The sequence below is a fragment of the Falco rusticolus genome, chromosome 5 (genome assembly GCF_015220075.1).
Source record: "Falco rusticolus isolate bFalRus1 chromosome 5, bFalRus1.pri, whole genome shotgun sequence".
NCBI lineage: Eukaryota > Metazoa > Chordata > Aves > Falconiformes > Falconidae > Falco > Falco rusticolus.
In genome coordinates, this window is record NC_051191.1 from 85,106,069 (window position 1) to 85,131,028 (window position 24,960).

The following is a 24,960-nucleotide window of genomic DNA, read 5'->3' on the forward strand; positions in this document are numbered from 1 at the left end:
TTAAGGGTCAAACTGGTGGGAGCAAGTGCTAGTATTTGCTTTTGCAGCTAGTTTGTTTGTTTGTTTGTTTGTTTGAGGCATTTTTAAGATTAAAAGTGAACTTTCCTTTTCCCAGGACCATGGAAAAGAGGTCTAAAAAAACCACTGAAAAACGGCTGTACTGTATTAATTAAATACAGTGTTCTAAAACTAGGTGCACAAGCTTACCCTTACTTAGTTAATTAGTCCTTGCTGTTCCTGAGAAAATGTTGTTCTCTCTCTTTTTCCCCCAAGTACTCCTTGGTCATGATTTTCAGGAGGTCACTACTTTGTCCTTCCTAGTGGCTGTCAAGTAAGTACGAACCACCAAAGTCACCTAGAGTTTGGCTATTAACTTCAGCAAGCACTTGATCTAGCCCTCAATTACCTATCTCATCTCTTCTAAGAAGCCTCCATTTGTGGAAAAACAAGACAGCAGCTGCCATTGCAAACACTTTTCCAATTTCAATTAAATCTTAAGCTGCGAGTGATGAAAAACACAGAGAAGGGTGAAGAAATCTCAACATAAGCAGTATCTGGCACTAAGGATACCTAAGTCCTCAGAAAAGTACAGGTGTTCCTTTCTACACAGGAACACATCTGTATTGTGCTCCCATAAATATTGTGCATTTAAGGCCTGTGATAGGATAGCAGATCAACCAGGTACCTCCCCTTTCCCTCTCCATTTGGTTCTGGAAGTTCAAAAGTCACAAGCCCAATTAACACACAGACCAGCCTATTCAGCTTCCTATCCAAAAAGTGACAACAGCAGCAGCCCCTTTGACCATCTTGCCTTCAAGCTCCTTCGGGCACTGCTGAGCCTGCAGATGTGCACACAGAACGTGCGGCCACAACAGCATCAGGATTGTGGCAGGGACCTCTAATAAGCTGCTGTAGCATTAACAGCATAAGTACTCCAGATGCCAGCCAACAGACACAGCTAAGGCATTCTTTGTACAAACCCACTGGGCTCAGTGCAAGAGCAGAGATACTAGGACTTCTACTCTGCATCCCTTAGACCTCTAGGGAGAGGCTGCACTGGAAATGGGAACCTCTGGAAAAGGATGATTCAGCCATCAAACATGGTCAAGGTTGTACAGTAGCTCTGAAACAAAGGCAGTAAACATCTTTATTCACGGTGTATCAGACTGGCTCTGCCTGCTTTTGGGCTGTAACGGTTCCCTGAGGATCACCTCTCTGGTTCACCAAGAGTTTTGGAAAGCTTAAATGACAGCATCCTTTCTCCAAGAAAGCTTACTGGGTTTCAGAAGAGTAAATAAGCTATTTCCTTTCCTGGAAAAAAAAAAAAAAAACAAAACACCAAAACACAAAAACCAAACCACCACCACCAACAACAAAAAACAACCTAAAACCAAAACCAACCAACCAAACACACATACCCCTTCAAAACACCAAAACCAACCAACCAATCCATCCCTCCAAAATCCCCACCGACATATATGTAGTAAGAATTGGGGGGAAAAAAAAGTGTTAGAAATTTTGTGTCATTATTTGTAATAACGATTCTGCAATTTGCTTTCTAATATTTGTTGCATTTAGCATTTTCTTTTGGAGAAGAGAAATATAAATCAGAACATCTTCATATAGAATTTCAGAGCCAAACATTTTCATGCCAAAATTTGAAAAATGGCTTAGCCAAGCTCAGATAAAATCAGCACCAGAATTACAGATGAAACTCTGGAGTTCCTAGCTCTGAATCCTGAATTCAGATTGCCAAACTTACCCTTCATCGGTAAAACAGTAGTGAAAGAATTTGCATATAGGCTGGGGTTTGGAGCTATACTGGGTAGTAAGTGCAGCAGAGTGCTAACACTGTACAAAAACCAATGCCACCTGAAGAAAGGAAAGAGACTGCTCGGGATAAATTAATTTTCTTGGGGGTTTTAAAAAGGGTCCATCAACCTTTGTAGTATAAATCTAGTAGGTCAGATTTGTCTCTGAAATTTACTCCATACTCCTCCTCTACTAATCAGTTGTCCTACAATACTGTGTAACTTTTATAGCACCAGCAGCATCTCCTACCAGAACACGGACGTAACGAACATACGCTAGCTCCATATCGAAAGAAACAAGTTCCACTGATACAACATAGCCAAAATCACTCTCCTCAATGACAAGTGCCTTACCTATCTCTGAATTCACCTGCCCGAGGCTGAGTACAATTGCTCTGTTAAACTCATTACATAAAAATATTCAGTTACCCACTGAAGACTGAAAACATTCACTACCATTTATTGAACAGCATACTTCTTAAAAATGTTAGTCTGGCTCCGTTCTTTTCTACGGCTGCCTTGCATGCCACACACCCATCCTGCTCTAGCCCAGCACGTGTTGCACTGTAGAGTTACTAGGGCTGAGGGGCAGAAGGGTCTGGTTTCTGCTTGCCAGCAAATGTGACCTCTGTGGATTTGAGCCCCTCTCTGAGAAAACCTCACTGAGGAAAAAGTCCTTCCCAAGGATGATCTCTGTGTATACGGTATCATTTCTCTTCCATTAGATGCAACAAGCCCTTGCACTTAAGCAAATCCAGAGGTTATTTTTTATTTTGCTTACCTAAGTTTTCAGGAAACTACATTTCTTGCAGAACACAGATGTAAAGATAGTCCAAGAATTAAAGTGTTAGCAGTAAAAAGGTTTCTACAGTTTACATAATAATGTTTATTTGCCAAACAATCAGAATGAAACATTCACGGCTTTATTTGCTCATTAAAGAACATTGACTGATGTCCTTTACAACTGCTGGCTTAACCTGGATTGTTACAGAAGAAGCTACACACAGATGAAAAGCCATGTTCTGTGTACAATTATGTCTACAGTAAATATGATTTTAGACCCCTCTCCTAAAAAAATACAATCAATAAATGACTGTTAAAATTTGCATTAAGATGACCAGCCTGCAATGGGAACTGCAAAGTGTGTGCTCAGTAATACTAGATCAAGAACTTAGCTTATGATTCAGCTGTGGGATTCAAAGGACAAACACATGTAGTAGAGACCTTGAGAAAGAACTCCAGCCTCAACTGTTGTTTTGGAGAAGCAATTAAACTACTTTGTCCTATCTACCTCGCTTATAGTAGCTCAATTTAAACAACCAGCAATATGGAGTTATACCTGCTTTGCACTAGTATAAAGGAGACAGACTGTGGACACAAGAGAGAGACAGAATTCTGCTTAAGTACTAAAATGGTCTGTGAGGGTTGGTGGGACACTCATTTTTCCCTTGCAGGTTATGCCTTTTTGTCTGCTGCCATTGAAAAGCCACGACTGCGTGCCATGGCTCAACCCCAGCTGGCAACTAAGCACCACGCAGCTGCTTGCTCACTCCCCCTGCCCTGGTGGGAGGAGGAGGAGAATCGGAAAAATGTAAAACCCATGGGCTGAGATAAGAACAGTTTAATAATTGAAATAAAGCAAAATCTGCTACTAGTAATAATAATAAAAAGGGAGATAACAAAAAGAGAAAGAGAAATAAAACTCAAAAAACCCTAAACCCCAAGTGATGCACAATACAGCTGCTCACCACCTGCTGACCAATGTCCACTTCGTCCCTGAACAGCGATCTTCCAGGCCCCGACCCAGCCAGCTCCCCCCAGTTTATATACTGAGTGTGATGCTCTATGCTGTGGAATATCCCTTTGGCCAGTTTGGGTCAGCTGTCCTGGCTGTGTCCCCTCCCAATTCCCCGTGCCCCTCCAGCCTTCTCGCTGGCAGGGCCTGAGAAACTGAAAAGTCCTTGACTGAGTGTAAACATTCCCTAGCAACAGCTAAAGACATCAGTGTGTTACCAACATTATTCTCATACTAAACCCAAAACACAGCATTGTACCAGCTACTAGGAAGAAAATTACCTCTACCCCAGCTGAAACCAGGAGACTGAAGGATTTTAGGCATGTAGTGGCAAATACCTGTTAGCTTGTTTAAATCTAGTCACTTTGGACAGAAACTAGAAGTTGTGAACTTTCAATGACGGCTTGGAAATGGTCTAAAAAGCTGCAACTTTGTTAATACTGCCATTCTCAGTGCTGAATTTCTCTAGTTCATTTCTTAAATTAGACGCAATTTTCTGGCAAAAAGCATTAACCCACAGATCTGATTTTATTTCACGAAGGGAGCTGGTGACACAGTTAGCTAGCGACACAGTTAGCTAGCTGCTCTTCTCCCCTCAATGAAAACACCATTTTTGCAGTGTAAAATTATCCAAAATTGCTGCTCCATCATTCTGCAACAGTCTAACAGCAAAACACTCACAAATACACGTAGACAGTAAAACAGAAGCCATGCGTGTGCTGGAAAAACATATGCATTGATGCAGAGATCCATCCAAGATACCTTTACACACACTGCTTCAAACCCCTTGTTTTGAGGCACGGAATCAAGCGAGTGAGCTTGTTCTGGCTTCCATAGTAAGTACTTCTGTCTTCATAAACTCCCTTAATTTAACATTTTCCCATTTTATTGGACTTTAATGAAAGCATACAAAGCCAAAATCAGATAATAATTAGTAAGTTAATATAAAACACAGGAAATACCAACTGATGTGCATAATTATGACTGTCTAGAAATAAACCCGGAACCTATCTGGAGAATTTAAATCCCTAGTGCCTGTAGTATTCCAAGCCCCACACAAGCTCACTGTAGAGACAATCCAGATCAGGAATCACGGTGGTCATTCAGGAAAGGGCTAAGAAGGTGTCCCTGCAGAAGCACTGTTAGATCCTGATACCCAGTCACAAGGACATATTCAGCCAAAGGGAAGACTCTTGACTTCCATTTCACTAAATACTTCACAGTACTATATTCACTCAAGAAAACTGTGTGGATGAATTTTTTACAGTATCAGAATTAACAGAGTTAAATGCCCTTAATAAACTCTTTGCTTTTGTTTTGTGTCTCCAACACAGCTGCTCCACATATAAAACACTTCAACAGCTTAAAGCAGTGTCAAGTATAGCTTTTCACTGTAAAACATCCTATGATATAAAATCACATGTTTGTCTAGCAGGTCTTACCTCCAAAAGTCCGTCTTCAGGTAGGTCTGTGCAGTGGACAGCATTCTGAATCTTGTTCTTCCCAAAGACAGCACGCAGAGTTCCAGGTCGGAGATGACGAGCTATTTCCTATTGAACACAAGAAAACCAGAAGACCTTTGTGAACCACACTGTTCCTTTATATGGTGGATGCAATAGAATCTTATAAAGTAAAACACTACTGTGCTATTAAAATATGTGTAGTACACTACAAAAGAAAACAAAGAGGGAAATTCCAGCTTGCACTACACGCATACACAACTGCTGAAAAACCATGACTGAGACCGTGAAAACTAACTGCTTGAAATTGGGCCAATCAAGCCACCTTGGGTGAAATACAGGATCCTTCATATTACACACACGCCTTCCTAGCATTTGTACCAACGCAATTAGATCATGTTAACACCCTTGCAGCTCTCAAGCACAGATTCTGCTGTCCTTAGTGAGCAGACACAAGCGCATCACCTTGCAGACTGGCTCTCTTAACACTGAACTATCTGCCTCAGAACCTGCCGTTTGTGAACCCCCTCACGAAACAGCCTCTTGGTCTTCTCAGTGGTGCTTCTCTGAAACCACAGCTAGTGCCAACATCTGGCTTCCTCTGAGGATCGATCCAGACTCTCTCTGCATCTTTCTCTGAAGCTGATATTTCAATACCCTTCTTCATCGACAATGCCAAATGCCTCCTTGACCTCACAGTGTTTCTCTTACTACAGCAGATACCACTCAGGTTCTGAAATAACATTCCTCCCTTACCTCTTTACTATGGTATATCTCCTGTCTTATACTGCAGAGACCGCCCTCACTGGCTCTCCCGTCCACCATGCTCTTCTTTCAAGGCATAATTCAGCCCTGCTGTACTTCTCTGCGCTATCACCTTGCAGTGCTGTCTTTTAACTCCTTTCCTATGCAAATGGGCTACACCTTTTGGCCTCTTTTCCCAATGCCCTGGAGCTCTTCTCCAAGCCTACCTCATGCACAGTGTGTCTCCCTTTAAAATTCAGGGGTGATGGCATTAACTCAGTTTTCCCTCCTTAAAACCCTTTGGACATTTTTGTTTGAGTGCCTCCTGTGCACTTGACTGCTGCCAGTGAGGGGACAGGCTGATGACAAGCTCACGCTACAGCTACTGAACATAAAAAAGCGTTCTTCCTTGCCAACAGAGCCTACCTTGGCCCCTGGTAGGCCATTCGGGTGTAATCACTTTGGATGTGGCCAGTGCAGTGTTGCTGCGCCACTCCCAGGTGTTTGTTTCAGTGTCACAGCTGGAGGTTGCTGACCTCACAGCCAAGTCACCAGACTGGATCATCCAAGCATTTCTTAACTTCCAGTGTCAAATGGGTTCATAGTGACTTCAGTAGTGGGTCTCGGCTGACCTGGAAAACTTTGTACAGGTACAGATGAGAACCACCCGCATAATGCACACTCTCTTCTGGGATGGTAGTGAGTGCATTAAGCTAGTCCCAAAGCACGTCACAAGAGCATTACCCGACAACCCCTGTACCCACTTTCCAGCTTCACCCACTTGTCATGTCTCATTACTAAACAAAGACAATTGGACTTCAAGAGTAAGGTCTTCTCTTAGCCTAGCAAGTCCTAGATATTTTCCTGTAATAACAATTAACAATTATGGTGATCTGTTACCTAGTAACCTTGATCTGTTACCTACCTGGAAGACAAACTGCTTTAATACTTGGAGTGTGCCTAACACAAAACATGCTATGAGAAATTCCAGTTCCCCATTGTTGCTGTGTGTACGTCACAGGTTATACAGGATCTTTGGATATGGATGTCAAGGATATTTGAATAAGATACACTCAACATCAAACTGATTTTGCTTCAGAGGAAAGTTCAAGGGTTTCACTTTAAAAAAAAAACAAAAAAACCCAAGGAGAAAAAAACCCCAACTCCTCTGCATGGTCCTCATTAAAAGTTTGTGATAAGGAAGTCTGCTGGAGAAACAAAGGTCACATGCCATTTAACTATAGCTATGTGACACTTTAATCAAGCCTTTCTTGGAACAACCATTGATTCCAGTAACAATTAGCTGTCAGGAAGCCGGCAATAGCACTAGGCTTTCAATTATTTCAAGGAAACTTGAGGCATATTAGAAAGAATTACTGTGGCTATGAAACCTTTGGAAACAGTTTAGCAAGAAACAGTTCAGATCTAAAAGGCTAAATCTTGGTATTTCATACACCATTTCCTATTCATCAAACTCTTTTGCTCAATCTGTCCCATCCTCCAACAGGTCCAAAACTGCTGCTGCTTATGAAACTTCTACCTTGACCCACCTTCCTCACCAAACCCACTTTTTTTTTTCTTTTTTCTCCCTCCTCCCCCCTTTCTTTCTGTAAAGCAGCTATGACTTCCTGACTTTACCATTGTCCTAAGCTCTCATTTGCACTTCACAGCTTCATAACAGAAGACCTCATGTTTCCTCTCTCGGACTCGCTCTCTCTAACACTGGCAATAGCTGCTACTGTTGCAGTACATGGTCTCCCTTCAATTCTTCAAGGCAGGTTGCTATCCATTCTCCGGCCTTCCCGAAACTCATCAGCCATTTTGCACAAAAAGGGACTCGTTCTGTTCTGCCTGGGATTGCATTAGATCAAAAACAGACAAAGACAGGTTCTCCAGCACTTTACATTGTTAGCGCCCGATTAATAAGCCTTTCTTGCCATCAGTTTACAAACAGGATGACAGGTAAAGCAGTCCCTGCTTATATTTACGTAGCCAAAAAAGGACAATAATGGTAAATTCTGAAGTTTTACTACTCCATTGCTTTCTAACTACACCACTGAGGAACCCTCATACATAAGTGTCCTGGTGTATGTATTGCTAGAAATCTTGGGAAAGCTTCAGGGAAGGAGCAAGAGAGCTCCTTACAGAACTTACTCCTCATAGCACTTACTAATCTACACGCTTCTGCATGATGACAAGCTTGCCAAGCATTTTATTTATAAAGGCCTCATCTGCAGCAACAGGGAAAACAGTGAGTTTGGGTTGGTTCCCCCCATACTCCTCCATCCCTCTGAAACCTCTTTTTCCTAAGTTTTCAAAGGAGTTGAGAGTGGGATGATGGAGGAGTTAAGAGCAGCTACAGCTCTACCATGTGCATGAGAAGACAGTAACATGCGTGCCCTGTGACTTCATGTGTGTGTGAGAATGAGGATGCCACAAACTCACACCTTGCGTGCAGAGTACCCTGTCTGCAGCAAAACAAACCAGGGTGGCTGCACCAAAGGCTTCATCCTCTGTGGTCTTATTCAGCAGGCTATTTGATTGCATTGTAGAGGCTTTGATCTACCAGCCAGCCCTTTGAAGATCCTTATCCTACACAAGATAGAGACGCATATATTTCATGTTTCTATCATATAACTGTGCCCCAGTGCAGTACTTGTATGAAGAACTTAGCACATTCTAAAGTCTTTCTAGTTCTACACAAGTTAAAGGAAACAAAAATATCACCAATTCCAGTAATATGTCAAAATCAGACTGAAAAATCATAAACATGAGCAAAGCTCATTAACTGCTTTTCCTTCAAATGGCTGTTTTCTCATGGGCTGGACGCGAAGTCATATAGAACAGTAACATATATTCTAGCCAAAACCACAGATTTCAAGAAAATTTGGCCATTTTTTTTAAAGCATCTGCCCATAATACTTAATTGGGTATCTAGAAAGGCCCAAATGCGACTGCCTTTAAATATTTCTGCATGCTTTGTAGCTGTTTAAACAGTATTCAAGGAAAAGCCGAAGAGGCGACCCCTGACTCCATGCAGACACCATTCCCTCCCTCCTCAGTGGGAAACAGCACAAACTCTGAATGGACCAAAACCACACAAAGGAACTTGGGCTAGAACTAGAACAAGGAAACCTTGAAAATTCATTACTGGTCCTCTTGAGTGAAGCAGAATAAAAATTAAGAGAGTTTGTGATCAAGCCCTCTCCTACCCACAGTGTGTTCCCAGGGCAGCTTCATTCTTTTAGGTTTGCTTTCAGGCCAGCAGCAGAGGACTTCTTAAGACTGCAACAAACTGCACAGTCGCCTCTAAGCCCCCAGTAAAACACCTTGTTTTCCTTCTCTATCCAAGCCCTGACTGCACCTCTGCTCCTTGCTCTTCTTGGCATTCCTCATTCACCAGTCATTCTGAAGGTTTTATGTTGACTTGGACTCCTCAACTCTGCTTTCCCCATCCTGCACTCACAAAGCTTTTTTCTTCTGCAGTTCTCTGTGTTCCACTGCTGCCATGAAAGAGATGGTCCCTCTCTCCCCTTGAAGGTGCCAACTGATCCACAAGGCAGTAGCCAGCCCCAGGCAAACAAGCAAGTATATTTCTCCTTTTAAGAACCAGCTGTGCCCTTGTCAAGAGAAGAGAACACACAACAACTGTGAACAAACAAAATAATGTAAATTCCACCACTCACTGTGGTGTTTGTCTGGCTGAACTTTAGCCGTCAGAAAGCTGCTTCATCCAAGAGAGGCACCTGAACTTCCTCTGCAGTGACTGGAGGGTGATAAGCCATTTCAAGGGAAAAAACGAAGACTTTTGCAGTACAACAGCTATGCAAGGATTACCACAGCTCTTCAGTTGGCTCTTATTTTCAGAGGTTTTTAGCACCAGTTACATCACCTACTGCTGGCTGCAGCAGGAAGCTGTACAAAATGCTCATTTTTACACAAGCCGTCAGCAAGAGGTAAACTGATAAAAGCAGCAGTCTCTGTCATGCAGAACACAATACTAGACAAGCATCTCCTGTAACACTTATTCAGGCTAAGAAACACCTTAACATTATTGTCACTGTGGGAACAACCTCAGTTGATCAGTCTGATATGTCCGTCACAAAAGTTCCCATCCAAAGGCTTAACTATCAAAATGAAATCTGTGGTCACAGATGATCTTGTGCATGATACCACAAGGGCTAGCTTGCTTCAACTTACCTTGCATGTTTTCTTTGCAGCCCACACTCCTTCCAGGCTCTAGCCAACTGATTTTGATGTGTGTGCTTCCCCACTAGTTACCTCAGCTCTAACCTGTTTTATGTTCCCCAGTTTCAGGTGATGAGCCACCCTGCACTCAACATCTGCTGCTGCAGAACACAACAATTTTCTACTCCTGCACCAATTCGGGGTCCATTTAATCATCCCTAAATGCAGCACTAAGCCTTCTGTCTATATTACAGAGAGAAGAATCTACATAAGATGGTGCTGTTGCCACTGTAAAGTCTTCAACTGAGGAAAAGCACATTTTGCCCTGAAACTTGGGGCCCGCCTGCTGAAAGGTACTTCAGAAAGTTTCTAAATACAAAACCAGGTCAATGTTAAAGAAAATGCAATACGTTTCCTTCACCTTACATTTTACAAACTAATCCAGAACAGAAGTCTCTTGTTGACAGAGTGACACATTTTTTCTTTCTTCACATGCCGCAAGAGCTGCAGCAACGTCATGTACAAATATGGAGTCAGTATCAATGGCCTTACACGCACTTCCAAGGGAGTCAGTGTTATCAGAAGGTCTTTGGTACTTTCCACATATCACAAAAAAATAATCAAACTGAAACAACCTCCTCCAAATGCACACACACACACACACACCCCACCCCTGATCTTTTAATCTTTATCACAAAACAAACTGATACACAGGTTCTCAAGACTCTGGAAAGGTTGCATTGAAAGTCTTTATAATATTTAGCCTAATCTGTTCCCTGAGCACTGTGCATTTTGACCTAATTGTCCAGGTTGTCTTCTCCTGACTAATAGCAAAATACTTATGCCTCCAATCACTTACTGGCCACTCCGACAAGTTTCTCACGTCTTTAACTGACCCAAATCTGTATGCATGTAGTTATGTACTTGAAACGGTGTGGCTGTGAAGGTTTGTTCAGCAAATCAGATTACCTGTTCCAGGCAACAGCAGCCAGATTTTCAATTACAAGGCTGTAAAAAGTGCATCTGATGCTCACCTCCTTCCAAAAATCAAATAGTTCTACAACAGTAGCAGCAAGTAATCAAACCAGAGTTTATTTTGCTACAAAAATCTACTCTGGTCTGAGTAAAAAAAAAAATATATATATATATATATATATATAATTCATCTGCTTTTCTGTTTATTTTAAAGTCAGCCTACCTCTGAACTACTAGTCTGAAGCCCTGTATCTTTTGGAAGTTTTGTTAACGGACCTAAAATTATCTTCCATACTCCAGTGTTGGCAGTTTTTCGGAAGCTCACAAGTCAGTAGAAGTTGTTACACTGTCTCCTTCTCACCTTCCATCCCCTGAGGCACTTTGATTCTCTCTGCTTCACTCCCACGCGTCCCCTACCACTCCTCCTCTCTGGCAGCCCAAAGGTGCTGCACCAACTCTCTGCAGATTCTCTGCTGTGGGCAGCAAACGTGGCACATTTGCCAGCCTGAGATAGCATTTTCACTGGTCTTGGCACTTCTGGTTGATGCTTAAGCAGTTCTAATGATAACTGCCCTGCTTAGAAATTTATTTACTGGCGTATTTGTGTGCCTATCTGCCATTGCCAATGGGCTGAATTTAGAGAAGAGCAAGCAGCCACACTTCTGAGTTAAGTGTAAACGAGATTGGATGGTGAAGCCTTGAGGATAACTGACATACCAAATGTAAGTTGGTCGCAAAATAGGAATAAAGATAAAATATCTAGCTACCTTGTATTATCTGGGTGCAATAAGAGATATTTACGTTACTTGACAAGTTAGAAAAAGCGAGATTTAACAACTGAAAAGCAACTAACCCCACAAGACATCAGAAAGCACAGTGTAACTGTAAATTTTATTATTAGTTGCTTTACTTTAAGATTTAAAGGTGAAATACTGATCCTACTGATGCTTTTCCAGTGCCTTCAAGGCATCCAGAATTTCATCCATTAATTAATTGACCTGTAGAACAAAGATAAAAAAATACTAGGCTGTAAGGGATATTTTGGGATTTCATTAATTCATGTTAGCAAAATATCTGGAGAGCCGCCAGTGAAAGTCACTATGAAGTTGCAAGACATTATTTTTAGTCTGCAGATATCTTGGCTGAGTTTTCCCCTGGAAGAACAAGAATAATTATAAATCATCTTTTCCTCTGATATTTTCGAGATAGAATTTTACATTTGCAAAAGCAGTTCAGATATCTGAGCTTTACACTTTGCAAAGCAGAAAAAACTGCTTCAAAATTCTACTGAGACTTCCCTGGCTTGATCAAATTTAGACCATCCACTTCAACAGAAGACACAGATGGACTGAAAGACAAAACTCACAAGTCTGCTGCAAACCCCAGAGATCCTTCCCATTTGGGGCTTAGCATGGGAGAGAGCTTTCCCTTCCACTCTGTGCCCTCAAGCCTCTCCAATCCATCAGCAAGCTTTTCCTTGGAAGCAGCAGTGCTGCCATCTCTTCCCACACGGTTGTGAACAGCCCGGTTCTGATGGAAGGAATTGCTCATTATCTGTGTTACAACTGTTTTTTAAAAGCCGCTGCTGCGTTCATGACTAGCTGTACTAGTCAGTGTTCTTATACATACTAATAGATGGTTCTTACATGAAGAGACACAAAGAACAGAAAACAGGAGGCAGAATGGACCCCCTTTTTGGAGTGGGAAACCAAGACAGGGACACAGTAATTTCCCAGGGGCCCAAAGAAATATACATTTCACAAGGATCACAAGTTCTATGTCTTAACTTTCAGCTCAGATTTTTTGAATCCCAGACTGGTTCCTCAGCTATTCTCTCTCTCTGATTTAATGCTGCTTTAATTCCTGTGTAGCACTCTGATGATAAGCCACAGTCTGCAAAACTCAGGCCATGCCAGGTCACCTATGGGAACCTGAGGGCTGCCACGGGAACATGAAGAACTGCTGTTCACTCATCTTCCACCTTGACCTTGTTCTAGTCCCTTGATCTGGGAAGTCAAGGAACACAGAGGAAGGGAAAATTTCTTAGCAAGATTATCCAAGGGAAGTCCCAAGAGCACATTGGATGCAGTCTATCAGCAAAAGAAGCTGCTAAAAATTCTGCTCAGGTGGCCCTGCAGTAGAACAGAGAATGTCAGCTGAAACCAAACAGACCAGCAAGCAGCACCCCAAATTATTCAGCAGGTTCTCAGCATTTGAATAAGTAATTTTATATCCAGTTTTTTAAATGCCTTTGTTTAGTTAATAGTGTTCACAAACAATGAGACCAGTAGTATAGAATAAAGACTATTACTGCAGCTGTTCTCATGGCTGCCAGCAATTGCAGAGAGGAGAATTTTAATAACAATAATAATACCTATCATCCTCAGAAATGCAGAACCAGACTACTTACTTCCTTTTGGCTACAGAAGGGACGGTTTAAGGCCATGGAATTTGTTTTCACCTACTTTAAAGCCTTCAATAATGTAGCTCAAGCAGAAAATAACTGCAGATATGCTCTGGCCATAGCATCTATTTCTTGCATTACCACAATGTCATGCAAAGCACCTCAGGAATTTCAGTCCATAAACACCCTGTCGCAATGTACAGTACAAGAATACCACCTATGCCACCTAGAAAGCCAATGGATCCCTCATAAAAGAAACCCCTCTGAGAAACTGATAGATATCCTTCCAGCAGCAATCAGTTCCCCTCAGATCAATCTCTTTTGTGTACCAATTTATCATCAAAGTACATAAGATACACTGTGATCTGCAGCTCCTTTTCTGTTTGGTTATTATTAGCTCTGCCACCAATTTATTAAGCAAGCAGAGCCCAAATAAGCAGTCCTCTAGGATAAGAAAAAAAAAAAAAAAAAAAAGTCATGCACATCTAAGCATTGACTATTCATAAGCTGCCAGCTGAAAGACATGAAACCTTTTGGGACAGCTACAGTCAACTTCAGGATACTCAAGATCACATCATCATGGTTATATGGAAAAGTAAGTGCTCTACTGCCCTTCTACACATTTATAATTTCTTCTATTGCACATTTTCAACAAGCACCTTTGTGTGCTGACTCTTGCTAACTACCTTCTACAGCACTCTAGAAAAAGCCCTTGCAGTCTGCTCTATGAAGTTCTACTTTGGCTTATTATTTTCTTAATATTATTTACTGAGCTATCATTTGCATTTCTTCATAACCTGAAGTGCATGTAACAGCTCTACAAAACTACTATGTTCCAACCAGAAGTCAGGATGAATTCAAGTGAAGGACAAGGCTACCTATGAACAACAAAAAACCCAAGTCAGGCATGTAAGCAAATGCTTTTAATCTATTCAAATCAAAGATTCTGCAAACACACAAGGTCACTGTGACCAAGATGCTGAGAAACTGGAGAAGGAGAAAATAGTTGTTTACTGCAGTAACAGTACCATTTTCTTTCCCAGACAGAGTGACCTCAGCACTTCCCCTATCTCCTGGAAACACTGCTCCCTTTTTCCAAGGAAGGACTGAGGCTATAGAGAATTTGCTTTTTGCTGAATGCTTCTTTTCAGGGATTCACTTTTATACATTCAATAACATTGCTGTCTGATGCACAAGAGCAATTTGCTGTCTGCTGTAAGCAAACAGAACACAAGGAAAGCAAAGAAAACAACCACATAGACTGAAATTAACTCAGAACCATAATGTTCTCTAAAAGGCTCTTACCTTGTGCCTTTATGGACTGAATTTATTAATGAATCTGTTCTCAGAAACCTCAGCAGCTACAGCAGAACCATAACAGAACAGTCCAAAGAAGGAAGCAGGGAAAAAAAAAAAGCCCAACAAAATAAAAAGAAATGCTATCACCAAGGAAGGTAGACTGACTGCAGGAGGAGACTACAACCTAGGAATTCTGATGACCAGCTCCGTGTTTTACGGACCAGGACTGCATTTTCACAAGGGGGAAGAATGCTTTTATTTTAAAAAAGTATTAAAACCCTCCCACAGGCAAGTAACTTGCATTTTAATTCAGTGTAGCTGGGAGAAACAAGCCCTAGAGAGAACCCTGCAGATCACCTTTGATCACCCTACCCATGTAAAATTACGTTGTGTATTTATCTATACCAGGCTGGTATCATACGATCAGCTAATATGTTAGAAGCCTACCTCTCTTTCTACAGTAGTGAGAAACAAAATTTTCTCCTTTATCCATCCAAGATATGTAAGGAGAGAAACAATAAAGATATGGTATTTTGAAATGCATTAGCTAGCACTATTTTAAAAACAAACTAAGCAAATGCTAAAGGAAACTAGGCAAGCAAGCATTTTTAAAACTTTGTGTGGTCACTTTTTAAATAAAATATGATCCATCTATGTAAGATAGGAAATGTGTAACACCATTCTTTAAAACATGGCATATATCCAAAGCTTGAAGAGAACCTAAACAGGAAGATGGAATACAAACAGGATACGGAGACATTCATTCTGCAAACCAAGACCTGCACATGGACAGTTATAACCAAAACCCTGCACAATCTGAAAAACCCCACCTCCTCAAGGCTGAATAGACAAATTTATGTAAACCACAGCATTTATAAGAATGTTGTGTTCATCACAGATGCTTAAAATACCACTTTTTTTAATAACATCTACCTACTACTTTGGGATGCACTCGGTCTGAGTGCAAAGGGAGCCTTTATGATCCCTAAACTAACCTTTCAGGCTTCTTTCACACCTACCTATAGATACAATTAGTCTCTGTGATTTCAGATTAGGCTAAATGTCTTCATGTGTCTGCAGAGCTGAACAGTATACAAAGTCCTTGACCAAGAAATTGAGTTTTCTTAAAAAGTAAATATTCTAAGTGTGGCTTAAACCCTCCTAAAAATGGCTAACCCTGTGATGCTTTGCAGGGAGAGGCCTAAAAACCTAGCTCCAGGATATCCTGGCATGTTACCCGTTCTGGGGAGAAGCTAGGAGGTCTCTGGCAGCACAGCAAGTCAAGAAAGATCAGTAACCAGTGCTGTTAATGCCTTGTGGCACATCCCTGCTTTCCTTCAGTCTCTGGGCTCATGTTCAGCTTCTTTCCTCTTGCTAAAATAGGGTAAGCTATTCCAGCCTGGAACCAGGCACAAGGAATCCAGGAAGAACCACTTCAAAGCCAGAGACAGCCCAACATAAGGGAAAGACGAGCGTGCAGATGGGAACCCTGAGGCTTCTAAGTTGATGCTACTTTCCAGGAGGGCATACAGTGCCTTTGACAAAATGTTAACAACTTCCTGAAAATGTCCAGAAATTGCAGTTAAGAAGGTGCCTTGTCATCAGGGGATACTAAAATAGCATAGTGACAGGTAGCAGAGGAAACTAAAAAAAACCAACCAAACAAACAAAAACCCCACCTACGTAGGCTAGAGGGGCTTTGGTAGATAACTGAGGAAAAAAAGCCATTGCATTGCAACAAGTGGAAACAAGACACACACGTACTCCAGTTTCAGTCCTCTCCCAGAGGTGCCCAGCACCTTCCTTCCAGAGGATGAAAGCAGCAGACTCCTCCAATATCACGCCTCTGTGGTGGTAGTGGGCTTGATATCAGACAATCGTTTATTTTCTACTTTACCAAATAACTGTAATTTGCCATCACTGAATCCAAGTCCAATGACCTTGCATCCAGGATTTATTTAGGCAGAAAATGTAGCACTGCTCATGTGTTCAAGTCTGGTAGCTCTGGAGCCTCTGACAAGGAGCGGCAGATAGAAGTTTTTTTCAAACTGTAACCTTGCCAACATGCCTCAATCACATTGGATTTAAAGCAAAGTTCAGCCTTGAGGGCTCTGTCAGTATTTAGTCTTTTGATGGAGACTGCCAGTCACCACTAACAACATCAATTTTCAACAAATATGCACCCACCCATCAAGAATCAAAGCGAGCCTACAAACTCCAGCCTCACAGGACGCTGAACAGCCATCATATGACAGCAACCTTCCAGCAAGGACCAGCCACATTTAAGACAAGCCACTTGCAAGCAAAAGGCTCCTCCTCCACTACTAGTGCTCTGATTCTTGTTCTAACATCTGCACAAAGACATATTTATGTGATGCTGAAGTCCCTCTTCCTATCAAAGGACTTCCCATCACCTGCAAAGGGTGGATTGGAGAAGACAGTATGCAAGAAGCAGAGCTGAAAGCAGGTCACCTCAAGACTGTAAGCAAATCATGCATACATGCCACTACAAAGCGCATACACACACATACACACAGATGTGATTAAAGCAAACGGGGCGGTGGGGGTGGGGAGCAGTGTCAGGGGCTGGTAGACCTCTGCAATACCCATGCAGAAGCAAAAGAAATACATCAGGACAACTTACTATGAACACTGAATTTATGCCTCTAAAAATTTATTGGATTCTTGACTTGCAGCTGCTCCCAGAGCTACAAACAGCTTTGACAGGAAGAACAAATACGACATTTATGTATCAGCCTTATTTCTGGTGCAGCCAGTACAGACTCCATTCATTTTAAACTAGGGGAAGCAACTCGTTGCCACAGGTGTGGTGTTTGGCATCCACACAGATACAGGCTTGTCTGTGACAACAAGCTGTAACACTTTTGGAGGTAAATTTCAAACCATACACCAATATATTGACAGTCTAAAGCAATGGTGGCAACTCGTGATTACAGTCCCATTACAGCTGTAGGTCATTAAAGCACAGCTGCCTTAACCCTTCCTTCCTTCTAGGTCCAGCCTTAACAAGCCCCCTCCCCACGCACAGAGGGTTGACAGAACCAAGGCAGGAGAAGTCCTGAACTCACCAGGACTTTGGGCTCCATGAACCAGCAGTGTCAGCTCAGCAAAAGAGGGCTGCACTAGAGGGAAGAATCTCCCTCCACAGACACTTACTCAGTCAAAACCCATGCCCTCCAACTGAGAGGCCTTAGCACTTGTCTAGAATACATTTTTGTTAAACCTGCAGAGGCTGATGTGGAAATTAAAAACTGAAAGGACAGAGTCAGATGACTGACCCTAAATAACATCCAAGCAATTCAATCATGTCTTTCCCACTGCAGGCTTAGAGAGCAGGATATTGTAACTGGTATCGATCAATCTGTTTGCTACTCTAGCTGACAATGGTCTGGCGCTGAATGAAAATTTTTAGTATTATTACATGACTCAGGCTATCTGACAAGATAATCAATTATATGAAAATCTTCATCAAAGAATTAGATTAATAAACCTTATTTCTCTTGAAACACATCATGTACTTCACTGTCAACACTTACTGAGGCTCACTAAGCTACAGGGAGAACCCACATCAAAACAGTTATGAAGGTATTACCAGAAAAAGAATACTTGGGAGCTCAAAAATAGCCTTTATATTTCTTTATATCTTCCACTGAACTATTTTTTTCATGTGATGTAATATGAAAAAATCATGCTGCTAATGTAGTTCTAGGAATGAACATGAACATTTTCGGCCTCACATGTAGATACTTTTTCCCCGCTGGATTTGCAGGAGGTCTATACAAACAAAAATCTTACAGCAACAGTGCTCTTTGGCTCTTATCATTATCCCTGTTTAACTGATGTGATAACTGAGGCAGAAACACATTGAACTTTTTGTCCAAGGTCACACAGTGAAGTCAGGAATGGAGCTAAAGCAGACTCCAGCCCTTTCACTTCACCACTTTGTTTTAAACCATCTAATCTCCTTTTTAGCTCTTTGGTGTTCATACAAAAGTACAGAAGACTGTTAATACACTGTTAGCCTTAAAATCACAAATCTCCACGTAAAAGGATGCAGGTTATGGTTCTAAAAGCAAGTATACAAAAATCCCTTTGCAGCCCACTGGATGCAGAAATATTGCAGCACATCCCATCACTTTAATAATATATCACAGCAGAAGGTACTTGAGTCATCTTTAGTGTACTGCCAATCCTAACTAAAAGCTTTTAAGACTACTAAAAATTATGCAATCACCAAGGAACATGTAGCTGATGCAGACTCCTGGAATCACATGTTATAACCAAGCTTTTTCATTTGTGTATGAAGAAAGTTCAAAAGAAAGGTAAAATAAAAGTAATATGTCTATTTTCCAGAGCACTTAAAAGTGTCTTATGAATACTAAGCATATCGCCTCAACAATTCATGACAAAATGTTACCAGCAGCTATATCAATATAGAGGCTACACAAAGAAGACATGAAAATTGAAGCTGTAGCTTCAGACCTAAGTAATAACAAAGGCCTCCAAGTGCCCAGAGGCCAAAATTCAAGGAAGCTCAAGCAGCGACAAGATTCCCTGCCACCATCCCCTTGTTCCAAGGTTTCCTGTAACCACCTTTGCTTCTGATCCATGTGAAACAATGTCAAATCAAGGCAGAATAGGTTGCTTTTTTCCCCCCTTCTTACTGCACTTAAATGAAACAGCTTTCTTGCTAATGCAAACTCTGCTGCATTTATCCTACTGTGCTCCAAGCACTTTCATTTCTTTACAGTGAAGAAGGAACATAGCTTCTTTTGTGCTGACTTTGGTTGCAGGTAGCAACTACCATTTGTAAGTGACAGTGTGTATCAAAGTTTCAAAAGGTTTGTGTTCTGTAGTAATCTGATTTAATCAACTTTTAACTCCTCTTTCCTAGCTTTCTAGAGCAGTTACCACTTTGCCATAGGTGTAAATCTTTTTTCTCTCAATGTCAGAACGCACCAATAGAAACAGAGTGAAATAGCACCCAGCACAAAAAAATGTAATTTAACACCTACATAACAAGTTTTGATAGTATGTTTTGAAAAAGGGCTTAATGATTCAGACACACTATGGACAAATCAGTGGAAATCAAAGTCATTTCAGAAATCCTATTCCTATCTGAATTTAAATAGCTAAGTAAAGTGCTCAGCTGCTCATAGGATCTCAACATCTCAAACCTCCTAGTGGTTGGGTGCATAGCAGAGGCTGTCGGTGCTTCCCCTCCTTGAAAAGCTACAGTCTTGTGTGGAATTCAAAGGTCTTTTTTAACGGCCCTTATGAACTCTTTAAAGAAACATTATTTTTAAGATGGCATCAGAATGGCTGCTGGCATTTTATAGAGGTGCTGCAACAGTAAGTAAAGAGTAATATCTGTTTATTACAGTAGATGTGAAAGAGCCTTCCATTCCTAAGCCTTACGCATAACCACCGAGGCATTCAGGACAAAAAAAAAGGACAAGTCCACACTAGTAGTCTGGACCTGGCTGTGAGAAACAGCTAAGCTAGAGGCTGCAGTCAGAAAATAAGAAAAAAAAAAAAAACATCACAGCTGATCTGAAGATTACAGAAAGGCCTCTGATGAGACCACCATAACACAAAAAAATCCAGCTGCACTCCAGGAGCTTAAGCCAAGTGCAATTAAAGATGCTGACAGTTCACCAGAGTGCAGTGAGCCAGCCCGGCACTCACTACAAAAGTGCCAGCGTACAACAAGAATGCAGCCAGACTAGTGCATACATCATCGAACAGAGACAAATGCTCCACAACTGTGCAACCTATGACACCGAGACCTTCAATCAGGTCAACAGTAATTCTGAGGGTGGACCATGGACAGCACAGCTCCTTACAAACAGGTATCTTTACCCCACCACCACTTTCCAGATTTGATAGGCCTTTCACACACTACTACAAACAGGCTCAAACAGGTTTTTGGTTAGTAGTCTTCCCTGCTACATATGAGAGGTTTATAATGAAGGATGTTTGGCAGAGAGCTTTACTGACCTGTCATGTTAACAAAATATTACCCGTTACAGAAATACCACAAGTTCCATTTATTTTTAGCACTTGGTATAAATTGCTAGCTTATTAAAGTATAATCCTCAAAATGTAACAACTCTAATTCTTTCTTCAGTCCTAAACATCAGGGACTTGGACAAAACCAGACCCATTTCCAAATGACATCTCAGTTTGAGCTGGGAAAATTTGTATCACCTCTTTATGGATGCCTTTCATTGAAGCATAGCCCAACTATCTCCCTGCAAAACCAGGAAGAGTCTGAAAGGGCTGTTAACATTCACATCCAGTTTTAGATATCTGACTTGCCACAAAGTAATTACTACATTTGCTATGTATCTAACATACAATTAACAGCAGATATGACTGGAGAGATTAAGTTATGTAAGTCAAATTCCAACACCTTTACTCACTTCAAAACAGCACTCTGCTTTGAGAGTAGTCACAGTGATTTCAATGGCATTACTTGCCAAAATAGGGGCACTCTAACAGGAGCCAAAGTGACCCAATCAGGTACATTTTTTGTGAGCTTGGTCTTTACCTGTGTTTATAAACAGGCTGTACACACATCAGGATCTAGCATATATAAACAAACGAAAAAGTTATAGAGATATCCACATCTGTCAATGATAATGGACTATTTGCACGACACTGATTTACTTTAACCAGTAGAACATCAAGTCCATGGTATCTTCGTATAACCTTACTGGAAAATGAAACTGCTGTTATGTTTTTTGCTGCTTCGGTTTGAGACAGATATTATAACCACAAAGTTCAGTTGTGAGCTTCTCTGATGATTCCAGTTGGGAATGACGCAAGACCACTGGGATGTCTTAGTCCCTTCTTCCTCAAGGACAAGCTACAAAAGCTGTCTGAAGAGACAGATAAATTTCAGGCAAAGATCACTCTTGAGAGCAGCTGTAATTACTGTACCTATGCTTTATGTGCCTGAAGAATCAATTAATTTGCAATTCTTATAGAAAACAGTAGACGGAAATACAGCTGCCTGTCTTCCAAACATACAATTAGCGTAACTGCTATGAAATCAGTGTCCAAAAGTTACAGCTGTCTGCTTCCACTAGAAGCAGGTGGGCACTCATTTTCACTGCACAAGTCACACCGTTAACCACTAAAATGGAAACACAAACAGCATAGGTAGGTCCCTAGCAAGAGATCTGAGAGACAGGAATTTAGTTCCCTCCTCTGCTGTTTTCTTGTGCTACCCAGAGAAGCTGTCACTTTATACATCCCTCAGTTCCTCAGCTCATCAACAGTTCCTTCGGCCACACGCATGTTGTATGGCTACAAGAGAGCTTTTCATGTGATGTAGTAGGGGAAAATAGAGAAATTCCCCTTGAAGAGGTACACTTGTCTTTAATAACCTAAAGGAGCTGTGATGTTTGCAACCATATTTTGATTTTAAGTATCAAACCCATTAAACAAGCAGAAATGTGAAAGGCTATAACAGGCCCAACTAGAACAACTGCATCTTGAAAGTTTTAAAGGACCAGACCCTTAAGCCCGGAATTTGAAACAAATTTAAAACATCATATTGTGTACGTTACTACTGATATATCATTCTAAAGTTAAACTAGTCAGATAAACAGGTTATGCTGTGCTTACAAGATGCTAACCCTGCAGAGAAACATTAGAATGTTACTAAACAGAAGGGGAACAAAAAGTTTGGATAATGCCTTTAACTTGTGCTTTCTGTAATGGAAACTCTGGATTTGAAAAAAAATATAACCTGAACAACTTGTTCTCCCCTTCACATATTAATCTCTGTGATTTTCCTCCATGGAAACTGGTAAGCCCACTCAAGTGTGCAATTAAAACATCAAATCATAACCAAAAAAACATACAAACCCTGACCTCATTGCCTCCATCTTGCTGTTTCACCTCATGGCTCCTGCATGGTACAGTAGCCTTCATTGTTTAACAAAAAACTGCACAATTTTTGAGGCAGCAAAATTTGCCTGCAAATTGCATACAGTATCACGCTTATCCAATTAGTCACCTCAAGAAATGAAAAATAAAAGCTAGAAGCATTAGCATAGCAAACAGGTACAAGAACGTTTACACCCATTTTTTGTTTTATTCCTTTTGCAAATCGAAGGAACCAATTCTGCTTCTATAGTTTCAACCTAGGAGAATGCCAGAGACTGCAGTGGACCAACGTTGAATTTACACTGGCATGCACAAGCAATATCTATTTGTTCCAGGGCTCTGTGTTAGAATATTTATGAACCTTTAACCGAGATTTTTGCCTAGATAGCTTTCCTTTCACATAAACATCATCACACTATTTTATCAACTGGTTTAAGTAAGATCAGAAGAGTTGCTAGAAAATTTGCAAGTTGGGCCAATAAGACTACTAGCATTTGTCCTCCATAATAAGGTAATGCTTACATGTTTCCAATGAATGCAGCAGGTATGTGGCAGCTATACCTCACTTTGATGTTTTAATTCACATAGCCAGCACACCAACTTTTTAAGCATCCCTTATCACTCAAGCAAGTACTTACAGGGTCAGAAGGACCACAGAAGTCTCTGAACACTTTTGGAGGCTCAGGTTGTATAATCTCCATTGCTATGCAAGGGCCTGAACACAGCTCTGTAACCATCTCCTGGAAGAGAAAAAAATAGACAGAAACAAATCTGAGCTTCTTTGGGCATTAGCAAGGGTTGTATTCCTCCCCAAAACTAGACCCAAACTTACAGGACAGGAATAGATAAGAAATATCGGTGCATTTAGGAAAGCAAAGACATGAAACAAATATATTAGTAGTATTCACAACAAAAGAAACTTTTTCCATTTTGCTCCTTGGTTTAGAAGGTGGAGATTGAGGTAAATTGGATATTCAGCTTCAACAGGACACTGAAGAGCACGCAACAACACCCACAATACCTCACATTCTTTTGTGGGTATATCCATATTGATCTGGACCTGGATTTCACAGCAGTATCCCCTAACTTGTCAAACTAGACTGAATCATTGGAACACACTTTGCTGGGTGTAAGCCTGAAAAATCACACTATGTTCAGCCAGTTCCACAGGCAGCAATGTACTTGCAGTGTTCCCTACAGGATACACAGTCTATATTTGTTTCCAAATATATACCCGTGTGATGGCTTTAAGTCATTAAAATGTCTTTGGGCTTTTGGTTCTCGCTGTCTTTTCTTTTCTGTATGACTACAGAAGCTGAAACACAGAAGCCAAGAGAACCTGTGCTTGTGGGACAACCTCTTAGGGAAAGGGTCCTTGATCTGGCAACATTCCTGTGGTGTACTGTTACCAGAATCTCAGTTACACCAAAATCATGTTTCCCTGGAGCCTCCTGGAGAGTAAAGAGACACTGTGAGTTCTGAGTGGGTGATGAAGATGGGTCTTAGTTTTCACAAGCTTAAATTAACTCTGGGCATTAGTGCCAATTTGGAGTTTGTTAATTAGAGGTATAGGTTTCACAAGCAGAAATAATTTTTGATGTTCTAGTCTGGCTTCCTTTTTTAAATCATGCCCTTACAGTCACATACTTGCCTGGAAGTCTGGGCAGACAAGTTTTAAACAAATCAGGACAATTAAAAGAATCAAAACCAATGAGGAAAATGGATAGGAGAAAACATTTACAGGAAATAAGGGAGGCCAGGGAAGGACAAGTAAGGTACTGCAATCAATCCCACGAGCCACAGGCAGGTCAAGGATGAGCACACAGCGTGGGCAAAAAAGCAGTAGGAAAAGAAGGATTCAGTCTTTCTCTATCTTTTATGAACTGTGATGGAACTAAATACCACAGACTCCAAATCAAGCAGCACTGTCCCAAAGAGCTGCTATCTTCGTAACATTCCATGCTGAGAGCATGTGGTTAATCTCCTTGCTCTGAAGTCAATGGCACAGAATTTTAGCCACATGCCTCTATCATCCACCTGATCCTAGGAAATGTAGGTAGAAGTATTCCTGAGAGGACATGAAAAGACTATAGCCTAGTTTCATGCTCTACAACATGAATAAATATTTGATTCCAAAAACTTGTCACCAACAGATCCTCTGTTAAGAGCAGGTCAAAGGCTAAGAAGCAGCCAATTGCCACAAAGTCACTCCTCTTTAAAATTTCATCGAATTCCATCATCTAAGTAACTTTTAACAGGAAAGCAGAGAAAAAACAGGCTTTTAACTTGCATTGAATCAATTGCATTCCTCCCTGCAAACTGTGGTTTTTCTTGTTCCTCCCTTTTCTATTGCTTCTGTACCAG

General features: G+C 41.1%; 1 protein-coding gene across 3 annotated transcripts in view; it reads right to left on the bottom strand.

Annotated features, from left to right (window-relative positions):
- Positions 1-24,960, bottom strand: part of NME7 (NME/NM23 family member 7) — a 94,917-nt gene that overhangs the window by 12,625 nt on the left and 57,332 nt on the right. Inside the window, exons 10-12 of one of the 3 annotated variants that reach the window (XM_037387592.1) lie at positions 23,235-23,336; positions 5,049-5,156; positions 3,724-4,734 (exon numbers count right to left, since the gene is read on the bottom strand). In XM_037387592.1, coding sequence (XP_037243489.1) covers positions 4,690-4,734; positions 5,049-5,156; positions 23,235-23,336 — 255 coding nt within the window. In that variant the 3' untranslated portion in view covers positions 3,724-4,689. Of the gene's footprint in view, positions 1-3,723; positions 4,735-5,048; positions 5,157-23,234; positions 23,337-24,960 lie in introns of those variants that run through there. The other 2 variants (XM_037387593.1, XM_037387594.1) reach the window with 2 other exon arrangements.